This window comes from Silene latifolia, chromosome 1 (assembly GCF_048544455.1).
Source record: "Silene latifolia isolate original U9 population chromosome 1, ASM4854445v1, whole genome shotgun sequence".
Classification (NCBI taxonomy): domain Eukaryota; kingdom Viridiplantae; phylum Streptophyta; class Magnoliopsida; order Caryophyllales; family Caryophyllaceae; genus Silene; species Silene latifolia.
Genome location: NC_133526.1, coordinates 14,298,845 through 14,314,495, shown reverse-complemented (window position 1 = coordinate 14,314,495; position 15,651 = coordinate 14,298,845). Strand labels below are relative to the sequence as shown.

Sequence of the window (15,651 nt, the reverse complement as noted above, 5' to 3'; positions counted from 1 at the left end):
CCCGCCCGTCGACAGTGGAAAAAACACATTAGTTACAACTCATGCGACTTACAAACAAAAGTAGGTTTTTAGTTGCTCAAAAACACATGAATTGAAATTATCTACGAACTATCCTTCAAAATGGAAGAAGTTCTTTAGTAAGAGCCAATAGGGCATTCCTAGTTTGTCCCCGAATTTTTCTAATTTAACAAAAGTAAGTTTTTAGCTGCCCCAAAACACAAGTAATTCTTACGACGAACCAAACAACTCCTTAATTTAGAATTTACGAAATTGTTTCTAATTTAACCTATAGCATTTCTAGTTTGTCCCCGAATTTTTTCGCCACTAACTACAAATAAGGATGCCTTTACTGGTCAAATGGAAGCCACACTCTATGTTACTCCTGATACTTCACTTAGCTGTCGTGTTGCGTGTCCGACATGATACCGACACTTCAACCCTTCACTTTAGACCTAAAAATTGAAAAACTAGCAGAAAATGGCCGTGGCATGTATCAGACACGACACCCGTGTTGAAGAGTCGGGGCAACACAGGCCACACTAGAATTCATAGAGTAGCAAATGTACAGATGCGAAGAGTAGTATAACTATTTAACTGTACTACTGGCCTACTGGGGGAAATCAGTAACACAGTAACAGTGACAGATAAAAATTGAGAATGACAAAGCTGATAAAAATTCATATAGTATATAGCAATGGTCAACAAAAACCTTCAATTATTTCATACTCCCTCCGTCCCGGTCATTCGTTTAACCTTTTCCATTTATGGGTGTCTCGTTCATTTGTTTACCTTTCTATATTTAGGGTATTTTTTAAGGGAAATTTGATCATCCACATCATTTAGGCCTTGTTTGGATATCAAAATAGAAGGGAAAGGGAAGGGATGGGGAAGGAGGGAAGAGAAAGGGAGGGAAGGGAAGGGGAGGGAGAATGGTGGTGGTCATTTTCCTTCCAAATCTTGCCTTTGTTGGAGGGGAAATAATTTGGCTTGGAGGAGGGAAATGGAGGGATCTAATTTCCCTCCCCTCCAAATCCCTCTACCTCCATCTTGCTAACCAAACAAAGGATTTCTCATCCATTCAAATCCCTCCCCTTCCTTTCCCTCCAAATCCCCCTATCCAAACGCATCCTTATTGTCCATTTGTCACGCAATTACAACACCCACGAATGGTCCTCTCCTTGGTCTTTGTGCCAAAACTAAAGGTAAATAAATGACAGGGACGGAGTAGGAAGTAAGATGAAGCAGTGATCCAACAAACATCAAATTATGCTACAACAAAAGCAATACGGAGTACCAATGGTTAAAGCAATTGCATGCCGTACGAAGGAGAATGAAGTGGAATGACTTGCATGTTGCTTGATGGAGTCATTCGTCGATCGAGATTACACAGTGCCGTTGGTTCTTGTACAGATAATAGGATCATCAAAACCTGCAAAACAAATAATGATCAAATACACAAATAATGTTCTAATAATCCAAGAAATAATCGACCCTAATCACCCTATTTTATCAAGCTTCAAATAAGAACAACACAACTCTAAGATGAAACTAGTTTTATACGTGCAAAAAGTTAGGAGCATCACTTTCTGAATTTCTAGACACGCCTCTTAAGTTTTTTCGGAACAAAAAAAATGAGTATTTTGGGTAAAATGTGAAACTTCGAGGACACCGTCTGCATTTTCCCAATTTCTGATGATTTTTTTTGGGAGGATAAAAAGTGAAAACGATAAATATTTTTTTTATTGTATTTCTATGTTGTGCCAACTTTTTACTTTAAGGACACACGTTAAAAAACATATAAGGAAAGATTTTCAGCATAATTTCATTTTTACTCATATGTATAAAAAAAATCAAAAGTTGATTAGAACCGAAAAACATAAATGAAAACGAACATAAACCGCTCTTCCCGCGAAAATACATGCACCCCGATCAACCGGGTTATGACTTCGACCAGGGCCGCATCATTTCTCCAAGTATGCAGTGACCCCGATCCATCGTCGTGCCCAAAACAAAACCAAAGGCACCTCAGTCCACGGGGTCGTGACAAAAACCAAAGGGAGCCAAGATAGCAGCCATTGCGGTCTACCGAGGACGAGATAACCAAGATCAAATGCCCGAATATAAAAAACGATTTTAATGTTTGATCATTAAATTAGTGTGAATTCCGAATTAGTCCACCTTTTTGAGCCAAACCCCAATTATACTAAAGGAATAGTTTGGTTACCCATTAAATTACACAAGAATTTTAATTAACGTGAATTGTAAAATGGGTCGGTTGTTTGATTACGCCAATCCACGTGAATTGAAACTTCCCATATTTTCTAATTCCTTCGTAATAAAGGAAGTTGCTTACCTAAGTGAGAATGTCTAGCTGCCTATATGAATTATAATGCTTACATCTAACCAAGCAATATTTTCTAATTCACATTAATTCTAAAATCCATGTGATATAAGAGCAAGTCCAATGGTAAGCTAGTACCTACTAGCTTACCTTTGCCATATGAAATTTTAAGCTAAAAATTTTTTGAGCTAAGAATGCATTCCAATGGTTTGGCTTAATTTTTCACAAGCCAAATTGGACCCACATTTTAAGATACTAACTTTTTATTGGCTGTTTCTTTGTGGTAGGTCCATTTAAGCAATTTCAAGCAACTAGCTTAATGAAGCTAGTAGCTTAAACAAAGTTATTCTACAAGGACATTTTCAATGGCTTGGCTACTAGCTTGCAATTTTAAAAAATTGCAAGCAAGTCCGTAATCCAAACCATTGGACTTGCTCTAACCTTTCCTAGCCATTATAAGTTATCGTACGTAACCAAACGACTCCTAATGGTATTTTCACTTAAATCATCAACATTCATCCTCCATTTAGGCGTAATAATCCTTGGTTTAGTTGAAAATCGACAAACCAAACCAACTTATGCATCAATGGCAATGCCACGAATATTGAATTACCGCTTCAGAATGTTTTAAATTCTAATTATTTGGTGCATCGAGGCATGTCTAAACATTGACAATTAGTCTCATTATAGACGGATATATCCGTTTAAAGTGAAAAACGGGTCAAATATGCCTAAAGCGGTGATATTTGTTGGTCCCACCATACAACTTGTTGCTTGTCTTACGCTTAAAGTATGTGGATATTTGTCCATCTATAACTATAAACGGATATCTCCCGTCTATAATGAAAATTTGTGAAACATTAAGTCCTTTTCCCGTTTTGAATACATGAAGACAACTTACACATTAATTTAGAAAACTAGTATAGATCCCGCGCAAATGCGCGGGTTTTTTAGATAGGAATATTAGAAAATGTAACAATTATACTATTGGTATTTAATAGTGTAAATCCCGCATATTTGCGGTATATATAGAGGTTTTGTTTTTTATTATTATTTAAATATTTTAAATTGATACATTATTAATTTTTCATATTTTTCATATACCATATCGTATTTCGATATGAGAAAAAAATGAATTATGAACTTCAAGAGAATTTAGTAAAGTTATAAAATATGTTTAATGATTTTTTTCTTTAACATAAAACTAATGATTACAAATAATAAATTTTCTCAAATTATGTTAATGATTTTTTTTTTTTTTTTTTTTTTGTGATGAAGCTAACTATATCAGTTTAATATTTTATTTTATACAAAATGTGTCAAGTCATTCTCTCATATATAATAATAATTAATACATAACAAACGTTTAGAAATTTACAGTTTATAAAATTATAGTGAATTTATCTTCTTTAATTAAAATATTATAATTAATATTTTCAAAGAAAATACTATTATTTGATTAAAAAGTTATATTTTGATGAAATGATAATAATTTAAAGAAAGAAGTTTTTTTGTTTTCTTATTTAGCTTAATATCTTTTGGAGGAAAACTTTGGAGAATTTTATTCTCTTAGTATATAGGAGGATTCATTCCAAATTTTATACCTTCAAATTTTCATATTTCACCTAATTGTATTTTAATATGAGGAAAAAAATGTAGTATGTCATGATTTTTTTTTAACATAAAGTTAATGATTTTATTTTATAACTTTGCTTAAGTTATCTTAATGAGTTTTTTTCATGTAGCTAATAATATTATTTTATTTTTTTATAAAGTTTAAGTATGCATTAAGTTATTTTCAAAAAAAAATTAACGATTTTGTATTTTATGATTTTATACTCCTTTTATTTTATTTTTATTAAACCATTATATAATTATAATCTAGAATTTAATAAAAAAAAGTCATGCTTTAGGAAAAAGATTATAATTTTATGGGAAAGTTTTATTTATTTCCTTATATAAGTAGGTGGAGTTTGGAGGGAAAACTTTTGAGAATTTTTATTCTCTTAGTAGTAGGGGGATTCCAAAAGTCATTCTCGATAGTAATTATATAAGCCTTGTGTCCATATCGATTTCATGAAAGCATATATAAAAGGTAAATCATGAACTTTCTTAAAGTGGCCAATTTTCATGCTCTTTATTGGAAATGCCTCTTCATTTCTTTTCTCTCCATTTCTTCTCACAATCTCTTTAAATAATAATTTCCCCCTTCACTCCTATTTTTCTTTTATTATTTTGCGTAAATTTAAAACCGTTAGATGTTACTCTAAAATACGATCCAAACCATTTATAAAAATTTGCCTCTTCATTTCTTTTTAGAAAATGGAGAGAAAACGGACACCTCTTTATCATACACCTGCATTGGCATTCCCCAAAGATTTATTAAGAAGGACGAATATTCTTCATCCTTGCCATGCAGATGTAGGTCATAACACACCTCTTTAGGACAATATCATTGCTCAAATTTAAGATAGTAGTTGTCCACATGAATTATTCCTCTAACATTGTATTAAAGGGGATCTTATAATTAAGGGTTTAAAATCATCCGGATGTATGGCTTATTGAAATCTCATCAAACATTCAATATCACCTTTTTTTATGATAGTATAACTAGTTTTGTGGCCCGTGAAATTCACGGGATGTTTTATTTTGAATGTGATGTTTCTAGTGTTTGTATTAATTGAAATTTTATAAAATATCAAAACATATAGTAAGCTCACCTTATGAATAATTCATCATTGATTGCGTACTAAGATTACGGGCATTTACATGTTAACATAAAGATCAAAATCGATAAATTAAATAAGCCTCAATTCTTAATTTAATTTATCTTTTTAACCTGATACAAACAAAGTTAAAGTCTACATAATGAAGTTAGAACAATCACTTGATCAATATGAGAATATAGGTTCATGATTGAATAATTTAATGAAGAGTTTTTCTATCATGTGCCAATTGGGCACATGATAAGGTGTCAATTAAGGAAAGTATTACAACAATAATCATCTAAGTGTGGTAATTATGAGTTTATAAGTCAATGACGATGTTTGGTAAACAGCATATTGACCAAATTTTAGCATATTCAAGGCTTTTAGCATGTTTGACCAATCAATATGCTAATTTTAGTGTTTAGTAAACAGCATATTGAAACAGCATATTTGGGGTCAATATGTTGTTTTACAACATCTTTACTTACCCCAAAGATATTGGTTAGCATATTGTAAAATAGGAAATTTTTCTCCATTTTACAAAGAAAACTAACAATCTACTAATCGTAATCTGCCAATTACCAAACACTCAAATCAATTCTGCTAATTATAATATGCTAGTCAAACCCTCTGATAAAATCTGCCATTTATTATCTGCTTTTGCAATCTGCTTATGCTGAAATTAATCCGCTGTTTACCAAAAATGACCATATCTCATGATATATTGATGTAATACTTTCCTTAATTGACATCTTATCATGTGTCCATTGGGCACATGATAGAAAAACCATTTAATGAAATCTGATTAATTTTGAAGGAAGAGGAGAAAAGGGGATTTGGGTTGTTTGTGTTTTACAACAAGGGCAAGGTAGGGAAAAAATTATGACAACGAGTCCATGAAAAAAAAAAAAGTAAAATGTGTCCTAAAACACAAATTCTCATTTGTGAGCTTATGACGGGTCATTAAAACCCTCTTGGGTGGATAAAGACAAATTATTTGTGATTCCCTAGACACTATTGCTTTTGTCTTATTTACCCAACTAGTTTTAAATCCGTGCAAAATTGCACGGGTATGTATTTGGGCCGGTATTAATGTTTTTGAATATATTTTTTTTTTTTTTGCATTTCTATTGTACTTATCTAGTTGGTCTAAATAATCTACATAATTAATGTTTAAACTTGTTACAAATACGTGTTCACATGCAATGGTTTAAGAGGAAATAACAAATGATATTTTTTTAAAAAAAATATATCGTACTATCTAGTTTTTAAAAATTATGCATGTAATTTATTCGCATTATATGTAATTCAATCCCGTAATTAAATGTAATTCCTTCACGTACTCCCTCTATTCTTTTATATATGACTTTCTCACATCCCGAGGCGGGTAAGTGGCAAATAAGCCCCATACGTTTGACACTATGTGCAAATTAGCCCCACAACTTTTGATTGGTGCAAATTAGGCCCTTAAGTTATACATGATGTGCAATTAAGCCCAAATACAAATTTTCAGGCCATTTTCTCACCGGAAAAAATTGACATGACACCGGAAAGATGATTAGGATTGAGTTAGATAATTAAAAATAAAAATAACAATTTTAATTAAGAAAAACCCACTTAATACAACTACCTATTGCTGCTCCACTCGATCTCTCTGATATTCAACTTGCTCCTGCCTAATTAATTATTCTGTTCTCTTATTTGTATAATCGAGACCAAACTCTGAAATTTCATATACATGTAATTCTATCCTATCATCTCTCACATTCCGCTTGTATTCTCTTCAGTATTATTTCAATTTATGGACTATACAACCAGTTGTATATGTTGTACGGTGTAGAACCTGAGCTTTGTGTCAAAGTATCCGAGCTTTATATTAAAGAATATGAGCTTTATTAGAAAGTATTGAGTTCATTCATTTACACATTAAAAACATGAAATTTAAATTAGCTCAGAAAGAATACACGTAAGCTCGGATTCTTATACTTGGTTGTACCATGCTTATGGTACAACTGAATGTATAATCCTATTTGTGGTATTATTTTCATCTTCACAGCTGCTTTGGAAACTTGTTTTCATGCTAAAGTTGCTTACTTACTACCGTCATTTTTATATGGAGCATTCGAGCTACTTAGAGTCAATAGGGTTCTGATAGTCAAATTTTGTTACAATGCTGTACTACAATCGAGTTCTTAGCATTTCTGGCAATTTTTCTTATTTAAAATTGTTATTTTCCTTTTTTAATTATCTACTCAATCCTAATCATCTTTCCGGCGCCATGTTAATTTTTTCCGGTGAGAAAATGGCTTGAAAATTTGTATTTAGGCTTAATTGCACATCATGTATAACTTATGGGGCTAATTTGCACCCGTCGAAAGTTGTGGGGCTAATTTGCACATAGTGTCAAACGTATGGGGCTTATTTGCCACTTTCCCCCATCGCGATACTCCCTTCTCTTTTCAATATCTCTTAAAATATAAGACTAAATATTATGATATTTATACTCATATGAAAGAGTTTTTCGTAAGGAATTTAATGGTACCATTTTTTTATTTTTTGAACAAATATATTTTTGTAAATATTAAAGTCAAAGGCTTACCTCGTAAATGCAAAACGTCATATATAAAAAAATGGAGGGAGTAATTATGTAATTTTTTTTTTTTTTAAAATTATGTAATTCATTTATTTGTAATTAGTTTCATTTATTCCAATTTGTAATTCATTTCGCTTATATGCCATTAATTTCATTTATTCGGAATGTATAAAATTATTTCATAGTATTATTTCATAGTATTTGTTCTAAGACGAAATTCTGAAGAAATAAATAAATTGCACACTAACGGGTCCCACCATAACATGTATTTCAAAAAAAAAAAGTTGAATTAATGACGTGGCACGCCCTGGATTAAGTATTGTCTTCTGAATTAATAAAGATAAGATTGGGTGATACTTGACCCAATTACGTCTTTGACCCAATTACGTCTTAAGAGAGTTAGTTTTAGGCGAAATCCCATCACACCGAATTAGCATAAAAACATCAATTAAAGATTTGAAGACATAAGTAAAACGAGTTATTACACTAGAAAAGTAGAAATTGTGTTCGAAATAAAGGGACACTAAAAGAGGGGAGGTTTAGTTAGGGTTTAAGGAACTTGCACAGTTCATCCATGGAAGTTAAAGCTCAATTCTTTCTACACCATTAACAACATCAACACAAACAATAATGTTATCATCATCTCCAGCAACAACAACAATGTCAATTACTCCAATTTCAATTCCTCCATTTTCACCCTCAATTTCCCACAAAAATCCCCAATTTCACAACACCATTTTCATCAATTTCCATAATTACCACAACCACCATGTAAAGACTATATCTTTTACCAAAATACCCTTCAAATTCCACCCTCCCTACCTACCCACTTGCTCCTCTTCCACCAATTCCTCCCCAATTGAGGACGAGGAGGCAGAGCTATTAGAGGGTATTTCAGAGATTTTACTCGAAGCCGGGGTTTCGAAGGAGGAATCATTAGAAATCGCTTCGAAATCACGTAAATATGGGAAGATGTTGAGGGATGGGGTTAGGGATTTGGATGAGCTTTCTTTGTGGAGTTCATGGATGAGGGAACATAAGAATGGTGAAGGGGGTGAAATGACGGATTTGCCCTTGTTGTCGTTGAAGGAGAAGGTCAAGTGTATTGCTAGAGAGAAGGGTGATAATGGGAAAATACCATATTTGGAAAGTGTTGGGCTGAGTCTTTCTTCTGCTGTTCATCTGTCTAGAATTCTTTCTAATCATTCTCTATCTTCCCTTATTCAAAAGGTATTGCCTTTATTGATTTCGAGTTAGTTTTGTGTAAGACGGTTTTATACAAACATAACCCATATCGTGGGAAAGTAGTTAATCAAAGAATCGGTTTTAATGTTTTATGATAAACTTGTGTAAGGCAGCCTAGTCACAAAGTATTTGTGATTTCTTTTAATTGTCATTTTTGTAAAATGATTGTTCTTGTTTCAGGTAATTTAGACTTACATTGATGTGATTGTATTAAATTGGTGATATTAGTATTACTCATAAGTGACCTTGTATATTGAATTTCTTCCCAAGTGGTTTAGTATGATAGGGAATTAGTTGCAATTTCGTTGCCGGAAGTAGATTTTGTTGTTAGATTGATTTGAATTATCAAGGACTAAGGTTGGTTTGAAGTTTGAGCCTTGAGGAAGCTTTGCTCGATTATCAATTACGTTTGAAGTGTGAACATGTAGCCTTTGAGCCTTTGCTTTTGACATTTCGGGTATGGAGGGTGCTTTGACCTGTCATGTGCAATCCTGCCAGCCCCTTGTGTCGAGTTAAGGATTTTGGGGATACTGTTATGGATCTGATAATCTATGGTACACGAATTTCTGATGAACCAACTTAAAATTAATCTTTATAGCTTAGTGGAAATTGTTGGTTTAATTGAGATTTGGCTGTAGCGGTATCTTAGGAATGTGGTCGAGCCTGTGTGCGAAATGCTGCCTTAATACTTTAATAGTTTACGTCTACCCGCAAATTTTTGCGGTCTTTCTGATGCTTACTACTCGCAGTACTTGGAAGTGTCAGACTTTCAACAGCAACAAACAACTTTTGACTGATGACTCTAGGTCTCCCTCGAATTGAGAGTTAGAGGAAGGGGTCGAAGTTTGGGCGTACGCTACATTTGTGTTAACAAAACAAAGAGGCTGTTTAAGAATGACCGACCTATAATGAAATTGTTTCAAGAATTGCAAGATTAGCTCCTACCTTCATAATGAGAAAAAGTGCAACCTTCTTAATAATATACCATCTTGCTTTATTTCATCAGAATTGAGAATTAAAGAACAGTGACTCTTTGGCTCCATTTGAACTGTAGTATGTGTGTGCTGGCACTATCTGAGTCCTTTCTCAGAGAGGAAGTTAATGTTTCTGCGTGAGTGTAGTTTGTAAATTCAGGCACAACTTTATCGAAAGTTTGCCATATTTGACTTTTGTGGATTTTCTAAATGGTTCTTATTATGTGTTTCTTGATAGGTTAAATATGTCAAGGAAATCTTCTTTTCTTCCAATGATGAGAAATTAGTTGGTAAACTTGCTCGCCGTATGATGCTCCACCTATCAATTTCAGTGGATGAGGATGTTCAGCAAACTTTATCATTTTTTGAAAAGGTTAGTCATGATCACGAAGTCAGTGATTTATAACATTTCATCATCAACCTTATATTTGTAGTTTGTAACTACAATTGCATAATTACCTCCTTCAATTTTGTAAGATAACTTCTTTGTGTGTTCTTATAGATTGATGCAAGACGTGGTGGCTTGGATATGTTAGGATGTTATGATGCTTCTTTTAGGTATCTCATTGAGTCGTTTCCTCGTCTACTTCTCTTATCAGTGGATAACCATATGAAACCGCTAGTCAACTTTCTGGAGAGTGTTGAGGTTCCAAAAGATCGCATGGGGAATGTCCTCCTTTTATATCCTCCACTTCTTTTCCTCGACATTAAAGAAGTCGTTAAAGCCAGATCATGGACCCTTGAAAAGGTACTTGCCTCAGTGTTTGATATCGGGACTTGGTTCAGAGCATGATGCCAGTAGTCTATTTAGGTTTTCGCCTGTATATCTTGAATTTTTGGCGATGCATCTTACGTGGTAGTTACCTATTATCCAACTACATCTCATATTGCTAGTGAAATCTTTCTACCACTGTTCTGCCTGTGCTAACTGGCCAATACATTCCACTCTTCCAATGCAAAGAGATGCTACTGATGTTGGACACGTGTTTTTCACTTTTTTCTTAACTCCGCAAATCCTTTTATCTTCTTGTGGATAACTCATACTAGCATTTATGTTCTTTATTACTACCATACTTCTGAATATCTGAGATTAAATTGCCGGCTGTGTTTCTGCCTTATAGACTGGAGCTTTGGGCAAGGATTTTGGTAAAATGTTGGTGAAATATCCATGGATTCTTTCAGCCGGTGTCCAGAAAAATTATGAAGAAATTGCCGCTCTCTTGGAAACTAAGAAGGTATGGCACTCAATGTGATGTCAGTCTGAGATTGTTATTGTAACCTCCTAATTTGATTGGAATGAGAGAAATCTTTTTGTTGCAGGTACCAAAAGACAGTATCGATCGAGCTATTATCAACTGGCCTCTCTTGCTGGGCAGTTCAGCTGACAAGCTGAAACCAATGGTCGAAGAATTAGATGAGCTAGGTGTAAGAACCAATAAGTTGGGTAAAGTCATAGCTACAAGTCCTCAGCTTCTACTCCGAAGAAAAGAAGAATTCTGGACGGTAACCTCGTCTTCCTCTCTTTGGCTGTTTACTACATTACTGTCACTTAACTGCATGAAGAGGGGCGGGATGGCCTAGTTTTCCTGCATGACTGTCGCTTAACTGCATGAAGAGGGGCGAGATGGTCAAATTTGTCATTTCGTTTTGTTAAAACTACTATTTTCATGTTATCTTTTTTAGTTTAGTTGAAAACAACTGTATATGTGGGAAAATCCTGGTAGAAATTAAGCAAGTCTAAGGAGGACAATATAAATGGGACGGAGAGAATAATTTCTATGCCTAGTATACTGTCAGTGATTAGTTTTTCTAAGTTTGTTTTTATCCTCGTAAATTGACTATTAACTCCTTGCCATTCAGATGCTTACTTTCTTGCAAGACATGGGATTTGACACGGGAAGTATTGGTAAGATCCTGGCACGCTGCCCTGAAATCTTTACTGTTCGGGACGTTACAACCCTTCACAAAAAACTGGAGTTTCTCGGTGGCTTGGGCATATTTAAAGAACAACATTGTCGGGTTATAAAGAAGTACCCTGAGTTCTTCATGTCGGATACTGACAACACGGTAATGCCAAGGTGAGGCTCATAAGTCATAGTAATTACTGTTCGTATGTGACTTATGCATTCTAGTTCGAAGCTGCCATGACTTGAATAAAGTTAATTTTATAAAGATGTTTTGTCAAGTAATAAAGTTAACTTGCAAGCATAAATACTGCGCTCGTGGCTCCCTTTACACCTGATAAAAACGAGATTTTGTAACGATATCTGACGAGTGACAACTGATTGTTTTATGTGCATAAATAGGCTAAGGTACTTGTTGAAATGGGGGTTATCAGAGAGAACTATCGCATCAATGGTTGTACGTTTTTCCCCTCTACTGGGCTACAGCATCAAAGAAGTCCTAAAACCGAAGTTGGAATTCCTGGTGAACACCATGGGGAAGTCGATCAAAGAAGTAGCGTACTATCCAAGGTACTTCAGCTATTCTTTGGAGAAGAAGATAAAACCCAGATATCTTGTATTAAGAGGTAGGAATGTAGACTGTAGTTTGGAAGAGATGTTGTCCAAAAACGATGAGGAATTTGCTAGCGACTTTTTAGGGATCGGGAAAGCGTCTATCTATTAGATGAGTTGAGATGCGATGTATTAGCTCAGGAATAGAAGTTGTAGCACACCACAGTTTAGAACTTCTGTAAAGGAATATTGACAATGTCATTGTATATACAGAAACCAATATCTAGCATTAGGGGAATGGTTTTGAGAATATCGACTTTTTTAAGCCGTCTCCAAAAGAGTACCTATTATTCGTGTACAAGATTGTGGTTGGAGATCGGGTTTGTTTCAATACCATCTTTACCTAAATTAGGCCATATTTCTGAACTTTCCAATGATTTCAGAGACGACACTGCTGATCCGACTGCGAGATCCAAACAAAGACATTGGAATGCCTCCGAAAGCGTCTTGCGCTACCTAATGTTCCTAGGGTCTTCCTATCCTCACAAATCGGCCTTGCAGTCGACAAACTAAGCACATGAAAAGCGATACACTGTACGCAATATGATACAATCCCTCAGTGTGAATACTTGTCAAATGCTATTGTAAATACTAAGCTTTTCTGCGCTGCAGTTGAGCTATACGAATCTAGCATATTGCATTTCTAGAACCGCTTTACCGAAGAGGTCTTAACCTAATATCATATCGTAAATTCCAAAAGCTCCAGAATCCTACAGTGCCAATTTCATCTGTAATTGCGTTAATCTTCGACAACCATACACGATCAAAACTCGGAAGATAATAAAATCAACAATTAATTAACATAAAATAGTCAAACATCCATAAAACTCCAATTCGAAACCAAATTACATGTCGACAAATAACGATAACGACAACGATAATAATCGAAAGACGATAAGATTACACAACACAGAAATTAAACAGGAGAAAGAAGTTGGTAAAGAGTAGGACGAGGCTCAGAACGCATCCCGATGAAAATAATCAAAGGAATATAACCATAATGAACAATAACTTTAGCTTTCTTTAAACTCCAATTAGTCCATTCTTTAACACACTTAATCTTCGATCCTGCTCCTTGTTTGTTTGATCCTCCTCTTCCTTTGATACGGGCCGTGGGCGCCATTGTTGCTGCTGCTAATTTCTCCTCATTTTATAATGGTGCAAAAGTACATTCTAGGGACTTTGTTTTGGGCTGTTTACTCCATTTTAACTTTTCAGTTGCTTTGGGCTTCACAAGTACAGCTAGACCTAAGTCATTCGGGGGTATTCCGTTCGGGTTATTTTCGGATCAACAATTTATCGGATTATTTTTAGATATGATTGCACCGGTTTGGATTACTCCGTATTATTTATTTCAACTCGGGTTGTTCTGGGTCACTTTGAATCATTTAGCGAAGCCTGGATTTTGTCTTCAATAATTCATTCGATTCACTTTCGATTTATCGGGGTTACTTTGGGTCGGGACACTTTAGGACTATCAGCTCGAGTTTGGATCAATTCGGACCTCGTATCAATATTACCGGGTCGGGTTAGCTTTGTCAAGTCTAAGTGCAACTCATTGCCATTTTCATTTCATAAGAGGCGGTTAAATTGGGTTTTGAGGTCAAACTCAGGCCGGCTTAAATGATTTTTTATTGATATGCAGATTAATGAAGATTAGTTGATCATGTATTACTTGAAAAATACATTATTTAAAATGTTTTTTCCAGTTTGGCGAGATAGCTTCAATGAGTTGTACCATTCATGAAAAACTCTACTTTGGCAAAACGAAACATTGTCACGTCCACAAAATGTGGCCTGAACGTGCGAATCCAACAACTTCACTCCGCGAGCGTTGTGCACCAGCCTATGTCAATAACGGTGGGGTTTGGTGGGTTGATTGTTAAGCTGAAGAGCCAACTAAGATCAATAACGTTAGGGCCTAAGGGCATTAACAATAGACAAACCTTTAAGAGGTTTGTTCTCATGCCACATAAACTAATATACAAACACATTTACCTACAAACTTCATCCCAACAATAGATAAACCTTTTCAAGGTTCATAATGTGGCCCACAATATTATTCCTCCTCTCACACTCTCTCACTACAAATCAACATACAATCTCGTAACTCTTATTAACTACAAACCTCAACACCTATGTCTAGAAATACAAACCTCAAAGTTAGAGGACATGTCATCTTACAAACCATTGACAAACCTTCTATTGCAAGTGGGGTATTGGTGGATCGGTTGTTAATTTAAAGGATTATCTCAACTTTGTTAATTTTAGACTGGACTAGTTATAGGTGGTGTTTGGCCTAACTTTAAAAGTGCTTTTGCAGTTGAAAAAGTAGAAAATAGGTCAAACACTATAAATTAGGGAGGATTAAAAGTGTTTTTTAAAAGCCAAAAGTTGATAACTAACTTTAAAAGTAGAAGTAGGAAATTGTTAGGCCAAACATAAATATTTATTAAAAAAACGTTTTTACAAAAGTTTGGCCAAACAACCGGAATTGTTCCGAAAAGTAACTTGTGAATAAATTCATTTTAAAAAAAAAAATCTATTTTACATAATCAAGGCCAAACAACACCATAATTTGATTCCGGTGCCTTCGAGTTTCTCTAACTCTACTTCAGTCATGTAAAAGCGGATTAACTCTCATATTAACGACGTATTGACTAATATCAATATAACTGACTTAAGCACACATTTATTTCAATGTACTTATTGTATAATTGTATTGTAAATAAAGTGAATGTTGGCAAAACTGTGCAGTTTTCATTTTAGAAATATAATTATTATTTTGGCACTCTATTACACTAATTTATTAACGTGGCTACGTAATATCCCGGTTATTTAAATGAAAAAAAATAAAAAAAACTTTGAACTCCTGAGTCGAAAAAATCTCAAAATTTAAGTAAACAGCATATAAGAAATGAAACCTACGTGATATTTAAATATGCGAGTAAAAATAATGTTAATTTCGAGTAAGACCTCGTTTGGTTGATGGAGGAATTAAATTCATGTGTTAGTTTGCAATTCACATGAATTTAATTACATCACAATTCACATGAATTGCAAAAAGTATGTTTGGTTGCCATGTGGGAATTTCTTTTTCCCATGAATTAAACTCTCATGGGTTGTTTGGTTACATTATTTCAATTCACGTGATTTTGATCAATAAATACAAATATACCTTTATTTAATATAAATTTCTATTTTTTTAAGGGCAAATTAGTAAATTTGGTGCGGAATGGATGTGGAGTTTCCAATGACCATGAGGGGGGTGGGT

The 15,651-nt window shown here is 34.3% G+C and overlaps 1 protein-coding gene across 1 annotated transcript; it reads left to right on the top strand.

The window, feature by feature from the left end:
• The first annotated feature begins 8,142 nt into the window (after window positions 1-8,142).
• Window positions 8,143-12,638, top strand: LOC141599498 (uncharacterized). The gene is made up of 7 exons (XM_074419528.1): window positions 8,143-8,872; window positions 10,100-10,234; window positions 10,364-10,609; window positions 10,983-11,096; window positions 11,182-11,364; window positions 11,722-11,939; window positions 12,168-12,638. The coding sequence occupies exons 1-7, from the start codon at window positions 8,273-8,275 to the stop codon at window positions 12,487-12,489; spliced, it is 1,818 nt and encodes a 605-aa protein (XP_074275629.1). The 5' UTR covers window positions 8,143-8,272; the 3' UTR covers window positions 12,490-12,638.
• The last annotated feature ends 3,013 nt before the right edge of the window (window positions 12,639-15,651 follow it).

What these genes read in the sequence shown, in the direction of transcription:
- LOC141599498 (XM_074419528.1), top strand. Translation starts at nt 8,273, where the DNA reads ATGTTATCATCATCTCCAGCAACAACAACAATGTCAATTACTCCAATT. An exon ending in CTCTCTTGGAAACTAAGAAG is followed by an intron (nt 11,097 to 11,181) that starts GTATGGCACTCA and finishes TTTTTGTTGCAG; the next exon opens with GTACCAAAAGACAGTATCGA. An exon ending in GACAACACGGTAATGCCAAG is followed by an intron (nt 11,940 to 12,167) that starts GTGAGGCTCATA and finishes GTGCATAAATAG; the next exon opens with GCTAAGGTACTTGTTGAAAT.